The 18,452-nt window shown below is 41.9% G+C and overlaps 1 protein-coding gene across 1 annotated transcript in view; it reads left to right on the top strand.

Annotated features, from left to right (window-relative positions):
• Window positions 1-18,134, top strand: part of si:ch211-113g11.6 (semaphorin-7A) — a 52,816-nt gene extending 34,682 nt beyond the window's left edge. Inside the window, exons 11-14 of the mRNA XM_028579810.1 lie at window positions 12,365-12,480; window positions 13,018-13,190; window positions 14,244-14,299; window positions 14,862-18,134. Of these exons, the coding sequence (XP_028435611.1) occupies window positions 12,365-12,480; window positions 13,018-13,190; window positions 14,244-14,299; window positions 14,862-15,208 (692 nt within the window). The 3' untranslated portion in view covers window positions 15,209-18,134. The remainder of the gene's footprint in view (window positions 1-12,364; window positions 12,481-13,017; window positions 13,191-14,243; window positions 14,300-14,861) is intronic.
• Window positions 18,135-18,452: the final 318 nt, after the last annotated feature.

Genomic DNA, 18,452 nt, shown 5'->3' with positions numbered 1-18,452 from the left:
AAATCTGTCGCTTAAGCTCATAGATGTTTAATTTTCATCCTCAGCTAGTTGCTTACTTTGCTTTTCTGCTGTTTGGTGCTGAGCAGGTAGTATACAATTGTTTATCAGTGCATTTTTGCTTAAAACAGCTGCCTGCTGCTGCTAGAAATGGGATTAAAATTAGATATCACAAACAAAAGATATGATGGCCAACACTGAAAGAAATAAGACTGAGGTTGTTAAAAAAAATCCTTAAAGCAGGACCCATTTTTGTGTACATTATCTCACTCATGTGCCTGCACCTGCTTTGTTTCTGTTGGTTGGTTATTAAGAGTGAATAGAGTGAGGGAACATATTGTTCTCTGCAACTTAACAACAGCATGTGTTCTTATACATCAGGGCAAGTGAGTCATACAACCCAAGGTTGTACCAGTTCAGCAGCATAAACAATAAATAATATAATAAAAAAACATCACAGGCATTTAATTAATCCCTTTACACAGTGCAAAAAAATAAAATATACAGCTGAAAGATGTGCTTGAATTCTTAATTTAAGCACTAAGTAGTAGAAAGTGTGGAAAATCTACATGGTCAAAATATAATATTGTGTTCATAATCTATTCAAAGGATACTTGGCCCTTGCACAACTGTTTCTATTTGATTAAAGCAGAAATGCTGAGGAGCTGCTGTTGCCCATAGCAGTTACTCCAAAAATTGCCTTGTGCCTCAGGGAGATTACTATGGCAACCATCACAAGTCATACGCATATGCGTGCATGAACGTCTCACCAAGTTCATCGAAAGATGAGCAAGTGTCATCTTTTGAGCACAATTTCTCGCTCTTTGCAGTGGATATGTGCTTGTCATTCATCAGGCAGTTCTGGGTTGGTTCTATATAGCTGATAAAAATCAACATAGTGTTAAAGAAGACAGGCGGGCCTCTCGCTGTGGGCTTTACGAACTGTGTCAGTAATAGGGAGGAGAGGATGGAGAGGATGGAGAGCTATGAACAGCCACGGGTCTCTGTGGTGGCCTAAAAAGAAAATAGAGCAGCATGAGTTGAAACAGGTATCTGAGGCCACAGGTTGTACTGGAGAACTGCTCTTCCACACTCACTGAATGTTTTAATCTTAATTTTTTTTTTCAAAAACGTGTTGGCCACAGATCTCCCCCCAAAAATAGCTGTGTAGGTCATCTGTGAAAGTAGCTTATTACGACCCATATTTACGTTTGTTGTTAGGCGGCGACCTCTGGTGGCCGTAGTAATTATATATATATATATATATATATATATATATATATATATATATATATATATATATATATATATTTGGCATTTTAGGCCTTAATTGGATAGGACAGTAAACATGAACAGGGAGAGAAAGGGGGAGTGACATGCAACAAACGGCCGCAGGTCAGAACCAAACCTGCGGCCACTGTGTCGAGGACTGAGCCTCTGTATGGGCGCGCGCTCTACCAGGAGAGCTACACAGGCGGCTGGCTGTACTAATCATGACGGGAGCAAAGGAGTAAGTTTGGAGGGATGGATTGGTCAAACCAACAGGACTTTAACCCAGGAGATGGTTTCACATTGTTCATGTCCAATGTGAAACCATACGTCAACATTGACTTATTTTAAAGGTGGAGTGGGCAATTCTAATCCAATACACTTTTTAGTGTCAAATTTTGCGAAATGTCTTCACGGTCCGCTAACTGTTCGTTTTGTACAAAAAAACAAACAGAGTGGCTCTGAGTGAACCACTATACTATTCCAGCCAAAGAGCAACAGCCACATTTGTGCTCATGCACAGGACAGGGGAAAGGCCATGGATATATAAAGTGAAAGGCAGTGGGAGCGTGAGTGACGAAAAATAAAAAGAGGCACTGACATGAGGGGTGTTTTTGTTTGGGTGTTGAGTTCAAATATTCAAACGTTCAAAATAAACAGACCTAATTTACGTAGTTAACTTATGTAACATACTTAACTTACAAATGTAACAAACACACTCAATTTAACCCAAACCATGATATGTTCCTAAACCTAACCAAGTAGTTTTGAATGCATTTACAACGTTAACCATGGGTTTAAAACAGCAATCACCTTCACTACAGGGCACCAGCTATTAAAGGTACTATGACATGCTGTTTTTTGGATGCTTTTATATAGACCTTAGTGGTCCCCTAATACTGTATCTGAAGTATCTTTTATATAGACCTTAGTGGTCCCCTAATACTGTATCTGAAGTCTCTTTTATATAGACCTTAGTGGTCCCCTAATACTGTATCTGAAGTCTCTTTTATATAGACCTTAGTGATCCCCTAATACTGTATTTGAAGTCTCTTTTATATAGACCTTAGTGATCCCCTAATACTGTATCTGAAGTCTCTTTTATATAGGCCTTAGTGATCCCCTAATACTGTATCTGAAGTCTCTTTCCCGAAATTCAACCTTGGTGCAGAATTACAGCTACTAGAGCCAGTCCCACAATGAGCTTTCCTTAGGATGTGCCATTTCTGTGTCTGTAGCTTTAAATGCTATTGAGGAGGAGAGATGGGGGGCAAGATGGAGGGTGGGTGTGTGGCCTTGACCAATTGCCATGCTTTGCTTGTTTGCAAGCCATGATGTTTCGCTCTCTCTCATGGGTGGGCCAAATTCTCTGGGCGGCCAAAGCAGAGAAAGGGGAGGTAACCTTTCCCCTTATGACATCATAAAGGGAAGATTCCAGATTGGCCCATCTGAGCTTTCATTTTCTCAAAGGCAGAGCAGGATACCCAGGGCTCGGTTTATACCTATCACCATTTCTAGCCACTGGGGGACCATAGGCAGGCTGGGGGAGCTCAATTAATGAAAACCTCATAAAGTGACATTTTCATGCCATGGGACCTTTAATATTTACAGTCAAGCTCATCAATCTGCGTCATTAATTCCAAACAACAAAAAAATGTCCTGTCTCTACGAATAATGGAGAGAAGCTCCCTCCTTGAAATAATCCAATCTTTAGTGCGTGGACCAGACAGACAGCTGTTCATGATGGATAGTTGCATTAGAGCCGTTTAAACCAATCAGACGAGGAGAAGTGGCGAGCCAGGGTCCACCTTTCAACCAGTGACAGTGAAACCGAAGCACATGCATTTTGAGTAGCACTGGGACATTATTCTTCCCTGGTGATGGAAAATCCAATATCCTTCACAAAGATGAGCTCACAGACAAAAAACCCAGTGTGCAAAGAAAAGCTATGGCTGATATTAGTGTGATAGCCTGGCGGGCAAAAATAGAGTATTTAAACGATAAATCTCTTCAATGGGGATGAGTTCACTCTCAATATAGTCTAGCATTGCCAGACCTATCTCCACAGCGCTGTGGAGTAAGGTCTGATTACACCAGAGATACATTCTGGGATAGGAGAAAATGATCTGGGTTGTTCGCATTTCTTTAAACCAATCACAATCGTCACAATCACCAAGTTCCTGATGCAGCGACGGTGGCTCTGCAAAATAGACTAAGAAATTAGTTTTGGAGGAGCAAAAGCCTGGTGCTACACGCCGGATGCGGGGCTTTATCCTGGAAAAGTACTTCCGTTGATCCAGACTAACCTCAATAGGGCTTCCTCTGATGAAGAACAGTTAAAGCCTGAATTCACACCTCATGTATTTAGTGCGTTTTAAATTAACTCTGGTGCCAACACAGTCTCACGGCATTTCGTGAAATGTTCACATAATTTAATCTATTTGATTTGTGTACACAAATGTTTCTTATTTTTTTTGTGTTGGTCAGCACGTTTTTTTTTTCCGTGATGGTCAGAACGTTTTTTATAATACCAACAATTGCTTAGCTGTATACAGCGGGACGGGTTGGGTTTAGGAAAAGAAGAACGGGACGGTTGGGTTTAGGAAACGTGACACGCGGGACACAATCAATCGGACGCGGAACAACAACGGCACGGTTGGGTTTAGGAAAAAAAGAACGGGACGGTTGGGTTTAGGAAAAGAAGAAAGCAACGGTGTTCAGGAAACATGACACGACACGATCCCCAGTCTCCTGGGTGAAAGTCCTATGTTGTTTGACCCATTCACCACCCCAACCAGCCGCCTTACGCAGATTTTTGGGCTTTCATACTACTCGCTACCGTAGTCGCTCTTAATGCTACGTCATCTTCTCATTGAGAATTGTGCTGTGATCACAAAAGATGCTTCCTATTGAAATACATTTGTTTAAAAAACGTGCTGACCATCATGAAAAAAATGAAATAAATGAGTTTGTGTACACAAATCAAATCATGTACGTGACCATTTCACAAACTGCCGTGAGACTGGGTTGCTGGTGCATGTTTCAAGTTAGTCATTTAGTCTAGTGAGAATGCTGTAATTCAAACTCTGATGCAAACCAAACAACCTGGGTTGGAATCTGGGTTTGTTTGTAGTGGGAACACAAAGCACACCAGAGGGTCAACCAACCGTACACAATAGACATTAGTTCCACATGAAAGACCTGAATCACATACTTACTTCATAGCTCCACCCTCTTGTTTTCCATGCATCTCTGTGTATTTCCGCATATCGGTCTCTAGATTTATATCATCTTTGCTACATATTTAGCTGATCAAAGCACACACTCTTCAGCCGCTCAACACTTAAGCTCAAGTAGAGTGACTAGACTGTGGGTGCCATGCTCCCGGGCACCTTGATGGGGGTTGTTATAAAAGTAGAGAACATTACTCATCTAATTTCCTCACGGATCTTGTTCATTCTAGTCACCTTTGTCTGGCAAAGGGATGATGATATTCGGAGGCTAAAGGAATTCACTTTAAAATGTTGGCCTAAAACAAACTGACAGGGTGGTGCCATGCAGAGTCCTAATTAACTAAATAGCATGCCATATACTCTGTTTTAAATCCTTTCTAACTAGTCTTGTGGGACTTCCCCTGTATAATGCAGGCTGACAAAACGCTGCAGGATGTGACACAGTTATTTTCTCTGTCTTTTGATCTTCATAGTGCAAACAATTCAGCAGAATGTATGCGTATAATAGCCAGTTACTTAATTATCTGTAAGCTTGATTTTTTAAATATTGATTACTTTTAAATGATTATTACCTGATTTCTATAAACAACATTATTTTGTAGCATATTAGTTGTGGTGTCCTTTCTCTGATAAATTCCCTCCTCCAATCATTCTGGGGTTTGATATCTCAGTTAATGGTTGGTATTTTAAGTCTTTTCTCGTGGGTCTTCTTAGTTTCATTGGAGCCCCTCTTAGTCAGAAGTGTCTTAGGAGCTGATATTTACAGCCATAGATAAAGCTGGAAAAACAAGTCAGTAGTTAAGCTAAGTAGAGACAGCATTTTATTTAATATTGTAGTTGAGTCTGGGACATCAAAAGACCTCGTCCAAGGCCGAGACAAATCAATTATTTTTTATAGTTGCAGAGTTGTTGGTCAGACTAGTCTGGATCAAAGTAGAATGCCAGGATAAGCCTGAAAGGCCAGACATCCAGCACATTCACACAGCAAATTCCCCATCTCTGCTGCTATCTGTTTGTCAAAATCTCATCGCTATGGAAAAACAACAAGAACAACCTCCAAGCAAGCAAGCTATTGTTCCATGCTGAAAATGGCTGCAAAGTTTTTACAAAAATGTGAAGCGTGCAATAAGGCAGGACTGTTTGGATTTGTTGCTGAATGATTGTATTGCATTTAGTATCTAACTGGGATGTTTGGTACCGATTGGCGATACACTGGTAAGAGCACATTACATTTAACCATGTATCCAGCTAATTTAAATAGCTCACATTACTGTATTGTGTGAACACTTAACATATTTTTTTATGTGGGGTGTTCTTTGGCGGGGTGCAAGAGACCCTTTTGCAGAGCCACTGTCGCTGCGTCTGGAGCTTAGCTCTGCCCCAAGCTGATTGTGATTGGTTTAAAAAAAATTCAAACAACCTAGAGAGTTTTTTTCTCCTATCCTGTGTTGTGTTGCCAAACCTTACTCCACAGCGTTGTGGAGATAGGTCTGGCAATGCAAGGATACTAATCTTTGTTTTTCTTTTCCAGAAGAATAAAACCCCACAGATCTCCAAAGCGTATGTCTGCCTCAATCAGCACAACACACAGAGCTGGCCGGAATTGAGTTTGCTACATTAGAAGTACAATTTTAGAATGTGTCCAATATGTCTGATGCCTCGGCCTGTGGTGTTTGGCTTGTAGAACAAGAAAAGAAAAATCAGAAGTGACAACTCGAGAGAAACCTAAATGGGTGCAATCACTGATTCGCTGCAAGTTAGTTGACTCTGCTGACAAGTGCCAGCTGGGGCCAACAGTGCTGGACAAAATCTACAGTCAGCCACTGACGTTAACAGCCCAAAGACGGCTGACTGTGAGCGTGTTGTGTCAGGACCCTAAAGAGTCGCAAAGGAGGTATAACAGTTTGAAAGACTCCAGTTTTTCCTCTGGCTCCTAGTCACTGAGACTGGCGACTGGAAATGGAAAAAAAAGAACAGGCAGTAGTAAAAGCTTTCCTTCAGAAACTCACTGACAGATTGACCACCAGAAGTGATAAAGCTGCGTGGACTTTTCAAGACATGAAAATGATACAGCAGAAAGATCCCCTCAGGGACGGAAGAAATGTCAGAGCCATACACTTGTTTCAAGTTGACTTTATGTTTGAGATCAGAAGCTATTTTCTTTTCACAGTGTGACATTCGAGGTGGCAGTAGCTTAAAGGTTAGAAAGGCGGACCAAGTTGGACCCCGGCTGGGAAAAAAATGAGTTTGGGTTGAGTTAATGTGAAGAGGTTGCACCTTTAGAGAGAAGGGAAACGGACCTTGTTGACAAAATAAGGAGAGTTTGAATCTTTAGGCCAGCTGGAATAATGCTTTGAGAGAATAAGTGTGGGCAACAAAAAATTTCAACCTGGCCACAGAAATTCGTGAAATGATCACAAACTGTTAACACCGCATTACGTGGTGGTGGCACAGAATGTGTGAAAATGTTCGTGTGGCCACCACGGAAAACAATACCAATGTAAAGTCAACGAGAACATGACGTAGCATTAGGATAGAGTATGAAAGCCCGAAAATCGGCGTAGGGAGGTTGGTTGGGGTGGTGTATGGGTCAAACACAGGACTTTATGTTATGGGTGAGGGACGGTGAGGACCCAAAGCGCAGAGAGAGCAGGCAGGCAGGCAGGCAGGCAAACGTTGAAGTGGAGGATTTAATGAAAACAAAAAGCGGCAGTACAAAGACTGGAAAACTCACAAAAAATAAACTGACGGGAAAAACATAGGCAGGAGCAAACTGATGCGGACACAAACACAAGGGCATGGCTACAAACTAAACAGGTACGGACAAAAAACGATGTGACACAAGACAAGGGGAACACAGAGGCTAAATACATGATGGTGATGGTGATGGGTAAATCAGAAACAGGTGAGACAACAGGTGAAGCACATCAGGGCGGGGCAGGACAATCAACAAAGGCGGGAACAGAAAACAAAGCTAGACATGACAAGACAGAAGACCAGACTATCAAAATAAAACAGGAAGCAGGACAAACAGACAAAACATGAGGACAACTAAACACAGAAACGTGATACAACACAGGACACAGTCAAGAGGGGATAAACACAATAAACAGGGAGAAAACTAAACATAAATCTACAAAACCGGATACAGACAACAGAAATGAACCAACAGGTAACAGAAACTGAACAAAATGCAAAGCAAAACACTGAAACCATAACACTTTCACCCAGGAGACCAGGGATCATGTCCAGCGTGTCACGTTTCCTAAACCCAACCGTAACAATCCCATTCTTCTTTTCCTCAACCCAACCTGTTGTCCCGTGTCCGGTTATTGTTTTCCTAAACTCAACCATCCAGTTCTTCTTTTCATAAACCCAACCTTCCCGTTGATGTCCCGCATGTCATGGAAACGTAAACCCACCCACGACCTTTTCCGTAACTCAAGGGGCCGTGTTCATTTCACGGAATTATTCCGTGGGCCCAACACGGTATTTTTTTGCGATTCCATGAAACTGCCACAGATTTTGAGTTAAGTGGCCGTGTTCATTTCAGGTCAGATCTGGTTGAAAAATTTACGTGGGAAGGTGTTAACTGTACAAGAATGTGCACTCAGAAGACTCTAGCTGGATAAATAAAACCAAAAAACAACTCAAGACACTTTATAAATAGAGTAGGTCTAGACCACACTCTACAAAGACCCAACAATTCCAGTAATTCCCCCAAAAGCAAGCATTTAGGGAGAAACCTTGATGGTGAGAATAACTTCCTTTTAGGGAGAAACCTCAGACAGACCCATGCTCTTGGTAGGTGGTGTCTGACGGTGCTGGTTGGAGGTGTGATGAACAGTGGCAATAATAGTCACAATAAAGATAATGGAACAATGACCAGAAATGGTAGTTGTAGTAGTTCATGGCATAGCAGGGCATTACATGACGTAGCAGGGCGTAGCAGGACGTAGAAGGGCACTGCAGAGCGTAGCATAATGTAACAGGGCATAGCAGGGCACGCAGCAGGACCACGGCGACAGCTGCAACCATGAATCAGGTGCCACCCTAATCCAAGGAAACATGCTGGGCGAAATAAAACCATAGGGACTCCCGGGAATAAGCTCCCCAGAGCTAGGTTAGTAACGAGCATTTCTGGGACAAGGGTGCACAGAGATGGAAAGAGAGAGGAGAGAGAAGCTCAGTGTGTCAAAGGAAATCCCCCGGCAGTCTAAAACTATAACAGCATAATTAAGAGACACAGGTTAACATACATACACTAATGGAGAGATGTCAGAGTTAGGGGACACCCGAGCAGTTTGGGGTTAGGTGCCTTGCTCAAGAGCACCTTGACAGTGCTCCAGCTAGGCCACCACCATACTTTGGTCCATGTGGGGACTTTAACCACCGACCCTCCGGTTACCAACCCAACTCCCTACAGACTGAGCTACTGCCACCCCAATACATGTTAGAATGTTGCTTTTAAATCTGTCAAGTCGTTATTTGGAGAGGAAGTTGCAGTCTGCTGGAAGCAACGAGTTAGATAATTGAAATAGTAAGGGTAGAAGAATTTCACTGGCTTTCAGTCTAATGAAATATCCCCAAACTCTCAGAGCATGAGACTGTAAACAGTCTGCAAGAGTGATGCTGCACATTTATGTCTGGTAGTGTAATTGTCAGGAGTTGTTGGCAAGTGGACCCAAACAAAGAACACACACAGGGAAGCAGATAAAGACTATATGTTATTCTTTATCTGCTTCCTTGCATCATTGCAGGAGTTACTAAAACAGGAGATAACCAAGGTGAGTGAAAGGCTGGAGAATGGGAGGAAGGAGAGGAGGGAGGGGAGTGGAAAGTGGCTGGTTGGCATGGCAGCAGAGTGATTGAGTTGGCAAACAGGATTCCTGGAGCACAGCAAACAAACAAGCTTTAGACGAGGTAACAAATTCAGCATGGTGGCCCGGTGGTTAATGCTGTGGCCTCACAGCAAGAAGGTTCTGGGTTCAAATCCAGGCCTTTCTGTGTGGAGTTTGCATGTTCTCCCCGTGTCTGCGTGGGTTTTCTCCGGGTTCTCCGGTTTCCCCCACCACTAAAAATATGTTCCCCTCCCCCTCCCTAACTAGCTGATGTGTGGTGAGCGTTCTGGTGTCTGGCGTCGTAAGGCGTTGTATGGCTGCCGTGCATCACCCAGGTGGGTGCTACACATTAGTGGTGTTAGAGAGCAGTCCCCACCCCTCCTCCCCCCACATGCGCTTTGAGTGTCTATGATAAAGCGCTATATAAATGTAATAATAAAAAAAAATTCACAAGGCATGGGCGTAGCTACCACTGAGACTAGAACAACAATCTGGCGATGAGTGGAAGCTGGGGTTGATACACTGTGGCTTGATGAGCTCACTGTAGACAGGTGTGAGGTGAGCTGGGAGGGCTGATTGTAAGCAGGTGTGTTGGTTGGCTGGGTAAGGGCCACAGTAACAGCAGGACAGAATGTGACTCACAGACACACACACACACACACACACACACACACACAGTGAGAGATAGACAAACCAGAGAACACGGGAAAACAAGGGAGAGACAGGAGCACTGCCGTGGCCGTGAAAGTACTAGTCAAGTGCACAAAACAGAGTGATGGCTCAGAGTTACAATAATGACTCCTCCATTTTCAAAATCAAGCTGCATGCAAGCATAGACTGTAAAAAATAATGGATGGAGCTTCCCGGTCTGAAAAGTGAAGCCAATGTGGAAGTGGCTTAAACCTGAATTCTATCTAATTTCCAGCAGGGGGCGACTCCACTGGCTGCGAAAAGAAGTCAGTTTCAATAGAGGTCTCTGAGAAAAGGATCGTACTTCTCGCTTGATTTACCGGTATTACCTCAGTAAACATTTTCATAATGAGTTTATTCGCCCATTACTTTTAAAATAGATGATAAAGCAGGGGATACTTTACGGCGACGCTACAGGCTAACCCTGGCACTGTGGACATCAAAATAGATGTGAACTTGTTTTTGTGTTCTTTGACCCTCTCACTATGTATTCACTTCATCAAAGTTAATTGGCCCATTTTGGTCACCTAAAATGTCTTGTTCAGTGTTCGTTAGCACCTTGTCAACCAAAGCTAGCTAACTACCTTTAGCTTAATGTTTTTTCAGATTTTCTGTGTACTATGTCCAGTTTTAAAAAATGGCAGCGGCCGAATTGAAATGAAGCCCGTGGGAACTTATTTATCTCCTGTTATTTTGAGTTTTGGGGGGGCTAAAAATTATAAATAACCATTGACATGATATAAGAAAGAATCAAATGTGTGTGCTTGTGGGCTGCCGTTACGACATGTATTGTTTTTGTGCGCCTATTGGTAATTATGGAGTATCCACCCTAGGTCTATCTGCAGTAAAGACCCTACTGCCCTTACTGATCACACACCTTTGAGAAACAGGTTTCCCTTTTACTGTATGTCAGCCACATAAACAGAACAGATTTTTGAATAGAATTGATGCAGGTATCACACGCCCTCAGCAGTTTTTCCACACAATGTCCAATTAGTGAGAAATTTTGGCCTGTTTCTACTTGTTACAAATTGGCTAGGGGATTGCGAACAAGGAGGGAGTCCATGCAAGAGATGCAGGGCGGATGTTAGCAGTAGGAAGGGAGAGACAGAGTGAACACATGGGCAGCTTTTATAGCCTTAGGACACAAGTGAGTTTAATCGGCTGACGACCCTCGCAGTGTTTCCTGTCCAAACTCTGTGCTTCTACAGTTTTTTCTGTGCTAACCCTAACCCTACCTGGCCTGAGGTCTGCTGGGTGGTAATTTAATTTAACATAAATCAATTTAGAAATTAGCAACACATAAGCACAAAACTGTGATAATGAGGGTCTTGAGGCTAGATTTTGACTTCGGGCCCTAATAAAGCGATACTTACCTTCAGGCCTACATCATGTCAGCTGATATTGCGCTCTAGTGGTGCATACTGTATTCCCCAGCACATTTTTTATTAAACTAGAACAAACCAGTTGACATGCAGTAAGCCCGAGACCTTCGAGGCCCCTGGAGTTTTGGGGCCCCGGGTTAGTTGCCTGCTTTGCTTAGTTTGCAATCCAGACTTCAGTTTACGTTAGTGGTTAAATGATTCACCTTAGTTTATGAATTAACTTCAAATTTAATTTTAGTGTCAATTCATAACAAGATATTTTGCAGATACAGTAGGTCTAGACCACACTTTCTTTACAGAAACCCAACAATTCCAACAGCGGCGAGAAATCTCTTTTTCAATCAGTTTGGTATGTCAGATCAGTCATCTGCTGCTGCTGTGGAAAACATCCCAGCTGGAGGCAAGAATAAAAGTTCTCGGACATTGAATACTCCATCGTTTCAGTCAGGAAAGAAACTTGGCATGGATGTTTGGAATTAATTAATTAATTAATCCAAAATGTACCCACTGTCTAAAAGTTACTTTACTTCCAGTGCTGAATGTTTTCAAGGAGTTCTACACAGCTCAAGTTCTTAACTTCACCCTACCATCAGCCACCCAAGACACAGACTTCCTCTATAACATTACTGTAGCCAGCACTGTGATTTTGGCTCGAGGTTAAACTGTTACAGTTACTATTTGTCCTTTTAGAGCAGCTCCGACTTCACAAATGCTTGTTGAAAAGATTCCGATAACTCTGGTCTGCCATTTTGCCTTTGGCATTTTAAGAGTGGAAGCTCTCCAAGTAAAACCCACATGTTCATAAAATACTTTGGACATAACAACAAATGCAACAAAACCATAGAAAACCAGAATGCACGCATTTTCGTATGACATGAGTTTAGAAGACTGCAGACCTGTGATCCATCCCTCCACTCCATTTACAATGTCTTTTTCTTTATTTCTACAGACCAAGGCAAAGTTCTCAAAGTTCTTCACAGTAGCGAGGGGGTCTTCATCATATCTCAGTACTCTCTGTTTCACAATGAGGGCCCCGTTCTCAACATGGCCATCGACTCCCAAAAGGTATGAGGAATAATGGTACACTGTGTGGTATAGGGGGGTTATATCAGTGCTTAAACCATTAATTAAATGAAATGTGATTTACATTTTTAATGTTTATTCAGAGTTCATTGATTTTATTAAGGGTGAAATGGTAAGATAGTTACTACGGGCCACCATAATCTACTGTGCATCATTTTAACTTTGGAAGGTGGATTTTCACTCAAGGCAATTTTCAGAAATGTAAACCCATATAAATAAAGGATTGGGGATCTGACAGAAAGACAGAGGAAAGAATCAGAAAAATATTTGACATTTCTTTTTGAGTAAAACATTTCTCTTCTGGCCATGTCACCAGCCATGTCACATGTATAGAAAGTCCTCATTTAGGGTTTTAAGTTGAGGGTTTTATTGTCCCATGTTGGTTTGAAAGCTGTTTTCAAAGGCTCTGCTACAGCTAGTAATTATTTTGTCAGAAAATAGGTCATGTTAGCAGTGGCAACACTGGCTGATTCCTTCCGGTAATACGGGTGACACTCTATTGCATCTTTTGCTCCTTAGGGGCACCTGTACGTTGGTACAGCGATGGAGGTCCAGCGGTTGCCACTGGCTGACTGCAGTCGCTATGGCGACACCTGCAGGGAGTGCATCCTTTCCCGGGATCCGTACTGCGGCTGGGACAGGGCCAGGAGGAAGTGTATCCCAATCCCGCCTGGATACAACGTCACCACAGGGTATGATTCGATATGATGTCATCATGCAGACCTATAGAGCTCAACAGTGTGGTTCCAGAAGCGAAATTCCCATTTTCTAATTAAATTCATTTTCTCCATAAGGATTTTGATTATTGGCCATAATGTCTAAACCATCTAGATAAGACTGACCACGAGCTACGAGATCGTTAAACAATGGTTTATGCTCCTGCAGAAGCCACAAGTCTGTTTGAAATCAACCTTGTTTTAAAAATAAATACATTTGCAAAGTCATGGAGAAATACCACGTTACCTACAATGCTAAGTGTAACACCGACATCTCTGATTGGTGGAGCATGCTGTTACCATGGAAATGTTTACTGCAACGGCGAAAGCACTGAAGTCTGGTTGTGTAAATTGGATGTGTACACAGTTCTTGTATCTTAGCAATTTTGCCGTTTTTTATTCAAAATGTTCTTTCGTGCCAAATCAAATGGTTTATGGTCACGATTCATCCCATAGCTGGTTGGATTGGCTCCAGGCTTAAAACTCTTTATACAAGCGTTTTCTGAAATTTCAATGGAGCAATTGAACGGTGAAAATCACTTCCGTAATTAGAGCCGTTCAAAAAGTGAGCGGTCACTGTTGAATTTTATTGTTTGTTTTTGCTTTTGGATTGCACAAGAGAGGAGAGGGCTCTTTTTAGAGATTTTAAAAACACTGTATTAGTACTGCCTGAGTTAATGCCAAAACCTAACAATCATTGGCCGTGGTTGTCATGAAACTTGCTTTAACTATCAAGAAAATGCAGTTCAAAGGAAAACATAACGCTCACCAAAAATGCACAGTGAGCCAATACTGTGTTTCTCTTGGTTAGTAAATTGCTTTGGCTTGAATTTTTTAGAGAAAATATGAAAATCAATCATGTGTTGTACAGTAATAAGCCTCTGACTCCTTTCTCCCCTGACATTGTTGAATGATTTGTCTCTGCATGTTTTAATTTGCGGAGTAACAGTAGGTTGATGTGAAGGCTCATAAGCCATTTGTGGAACTATTTAATGCTGCTACATTTTTCTCTCTATTATTTTCCAACAGGACACTCATTCAGAATCTGGACCGTTCAAACTCCTCGGTTTGTGGGGAAGCTGCTGGTGAGCCCTTATCTGCTCTCTCCCACTCTCTGTGTGTCTTAATTAAACCAAAATAGGATCTTTTCTGAGCAGCTACAGTAAAAAGATGATTATCATATAATTGAGCAGAGTCCGGAAATCTGCAGGAAGGGATTTGTTGTTTTACATCATGGCTTGCCCTGTTTTAAAGCTCAAAACCCAGTCATAACCTCAACTAATCATGACAATTACTCCCCTCTGTAGGGACGGCTAGCTCCTCAAGTGATCAGATTTTAACATTGCATTCATTTCCAGTTGTGTCACTGATGCCACATGTCCTGGCTGTACAGTAGAAAAGCAAGTTATATCTATTCCCCCCAGAAAATAATACTTAAAAAAACAAGGTGTTTTAATCTTGAACTGATATCTTGGAGCAAAGGAATTATGCAAAAACTACAAAGTTTCATACAAAATGCTTAATCATCTTCACTCTTTATCATTCTATTAAAAAAAACAGACGATCAATAGTGCAATCAACATTTACAGTTGCAATATGAAAGGATTCATTTTGGTATGAAAAAATCTTTATTTCTTTGTCCCTCAGCTTTAAAGCAGCGTAGCACTTCCCCCAGAGAAGTGCTGGTGCAGTCCAACACCTCCATCTTTCTCCCTTGCCCTGTGCGCTCCTTCCACGCCTCCTACCGCTGGGTGAAAGACAACTGTGTCAAGAACTATCCCTGCCTCTTCTCCGGAGACTTCTGCGTCCTGGGGCCGGCTATTGACACGCCCCTGAAGGAAGGCGTCTTCCGCTGCATAGCCACCGAGGACGGATTCAAAGTGGAGGTCATCTCCTTCAGGCTGGTGAACGACGGCAGGCTCCTGGCCGCCTCCCTGGCCTCCACCTTGGGGCCGTCGATCCTGCTCGCCATGGCTACCCTGTGGCTCCATTAACTGCAGCTAACGCTAATGCTAACCCCTCATCCTTACTGGCTCCCAATGACAGGAAAGACAAGGAGCCTCTGTTACGAGGTTAGGTTCGCAGAGCATTAAAGTAAATGGTTGGGTTGGACAGTGGAAATTCAGCTTTTTTAGAGAAAGAATCCCAAGAAAATTTTAACAAGGGATTAAATTCTGTATTTTTTGTTGTTGCATAAAAGCAACATATCTGCAGCTGTCTTAAAGAGATCAGAACTCAAAAAATACTTTCATTAACATTCAGACTAATTACTGTCCATGAATTGACATCTTGCGAGTTCGATCAACCGTAATTAGGTGCTTTGCGAAACTATCCTCTCTGACTCAAAACATATCGTATGAGTTGGGCAAAAAAAACACCAATACCAGGCCAATTCTTTTTACCATTTCTCTACTTATTTTCAAATTTTTTTTTCAACTTGACTGTGCTTATTTGTGAATATATAAACCTTTAATACCACTCTTACATTGAATCATTCATGTTGTTAAACCTTATTGCTATAGCTCATTAGTACTCATTAGTACTTAGAAATGTCTGGTATTGAGATTTAAAAAGCCTTAACACTTCTGGGACATAAACTCCTAAGCACAATTTTGCAGTCGAGGCAGAATACTCGGTTGGACTTGGCGCTATAATTAGTGCCACTGAGTCTAACAACATCGCTGGGAGGAAGTGTCAGCTTTTTGACAGGAAGTAGGCGGATGGGCAAGAGCTCATTCTCGAACATCACTGTGTCTCAGCACCTCCTCCTCAGATGAGGCAGTTTCTTGCAACTTTTTATTAGATGGTATCAGACATCGTCATTACGCCTTGTTCACAGCTTTGTCCGTTGTTTTTCTCTTTAAATGCCATTGTCTTTCCTCTCCAGAGCATTGGAAACAAAACACTTAACCCTCTGAGGTCTAAGGGCATTTTTCAATTTTGACATATCTCCTTAAATTCACCTTTTAAGGGTATTTGCATATGACTTGATGCCCATGTGTTTCACATCAAAATGTTCAGAACAAACTCAGCTTTCTGTATACTGGGGCCTCAAGTTGTCCTATTGCAATGTATAAAGAGATAATTTGGCCCTAAAGCTGAAAAGTTGAAGTTCCCTTTTTTTTTGTTCTTTAAATGAACAATTATTTTGTTGCTTGAATTGAGCTTACCAAAGCCGACGGACACTTAAGTCCTCCATTAAATACCCAATAAAAGAATGCAAAAGCAAATATTCAGCTGATTCTGGAAATCAATGTAAACCACATTTCTGCGCTGTATTATTGCTTAAATATTAAATGAGACATTGAAAAAAACATTTCCATGGACGCGCCATGCATTCATTGACCTCAGAAGGTTAAACACTAAGGAGCAAACCCCCTCAGAATCTTTCAACAAAGGAGTCTCAAACATAAACCATAAAATAATTAAACCCATCTCTAACAATCAACGTTAAGGTTTAAAGCAACACTATATAACTCTTCCCGCTTCGGTTCCCCTACAGGTTGGAAGCGGAATTGTCCATTACATTACATTGTCCAGTTCATTCGAACTACAGATCCGCTACCCGATCTGGCAAACTTGCATGATGTAACGTAATGGACAACTCTGCTTCCAACCTGTAGGGGGACCAAAGTGGGAAAAGTTACATAGTGTTGCTTAAAAATCTGGGTTTTGGTTTGGTCTTTTATTGTGCAGAGACGGTGGGTAAAAGTTAAGTGAAACAGCAGTGACTTTTTGCTAATACCGAGTATGTTGTCAGCATGTTCTTGGTGCAAAATCCCAAGTGTCCATAAGCTTTTCGGAAACACAAAGTGACAAAGAGGAGCTCGTTTTCTGCAAATGACATCAAATTTCTGTTAACCCAACAATGGGTAAAGATGTGAACAAGGTGTTGCGCTATAGCAATTTCAATAAACACACACTTACATTATCATAAGGGCAGATGAAGCTAAATGGAACTGCATATTAGGCTTGCATTTTATAGTTTGCTTGGAGAAAAAAAGGCTTGTACTTAGATCCGTGAAATGTGTTCTGTATTTTATTGCTCTGCAGATGCTGATTTCTACCATTGCTGCCTATGTATGTTACACTTTTTCCTGATTGTTTGGGTAATTATACCATAGTTAGAACTTGATATATAACCATTGACGGCTTTGCCTCTCTTCCCAGGGACATCGGTGCAAATAGACAAGAAAATGGTTTGTGTTTGTCATACTTGTATCTCTATGCTGTGAAACAAAAGGCTTGACAGATTCCAGTAATACTGTATGCTTCACTGATGGTGAGCAGCAACCACAGCCAGCGGCGAGAGCAGTCATCAGCAACCACAACCAGCGGCGACAGCAGTGGCGTTAACATCACGCTATATCTGCAGGATCGTCCTTTAACCTCTCTTTGAATACCACACTTTATTAAGACCAAAAAGGCAGATTAAAGCTGAATGTTAAAGGAATGAGTTGTGAATTTTGCTGGAGTCCAATAACTCTAAAATGCCAAAAAGGAATGCCAAACCTTATGAATACCGATCAGCTGTCAGAAGAAGTATGCTTTGTGCGGTGATGAATTTATTCAGCGGATTAGCATGTTCTCCAGAGCTTTGAGAATTATCATTCAGTAGTGTTACATAGGCCGTGCTGAGGATTTCACAGTGGCAGAGATGTCATTAATAGCTAATTTGACAATGGAGCCGGCTCGTCATGCAAAGTATTAAAGAATTTATTTCACACCGTCAGGGATACGAGCATCAAGCATGTCCCCAGCTGTGAAAAATCTTGAGGTAGTGTTGTGCTTCTCACTCAGCTTGGTTGTGTGTTGCTGCTCTTCGAGCTGCTTGCTTTCTGCATTGCACTGACTCTGGATACTGACTGTGCCAAGAAAAGAAAAAAATGAAAAAAAACAAAGCTATGTTGAGCCAACGCATCCCCCCTTGACGCGTCTTCTTATGTTCATTTGCAAAATCCCTCGCTCCTTACCTGGCATAATATTTTGTCCCAGACAAACTGTGCACGTGTACAAAATTGGCCATCCGTTCAACCAAACTCACAAACACAAACCAACTGCAGGTCTAACATGCATATTTATTGTCTTTGTATTGCCACCAGTATGGGAAATGAACACCAGCCACTGGCCAAGTGCTGGTAAACATTTAGTAGAGGCTGTTGTGATGCTGCCAGAGACCTCTGGCAGGAGACTTACTCAACATTCACAGATGTGCTCAAGGCAGTTTCCTGTATAACC

Source organism: Perca flavescens, chromosome 6 (assembly GCF_004354835.1).
Source record: "Perca flavescens isolate YP-PL-M2 chromosome 6, PFLA_1.0, whole genome shotgun sequence".
Classification (NCBI taxonomy): Eukaryota; Metazoa; Chordata; class Actinopteri; order Perciformes; family Percidae; genus Perca; species Perca flavescens.
This window is presented reverse-complemented; position numbering and strand designations above follow the sequence as displayed.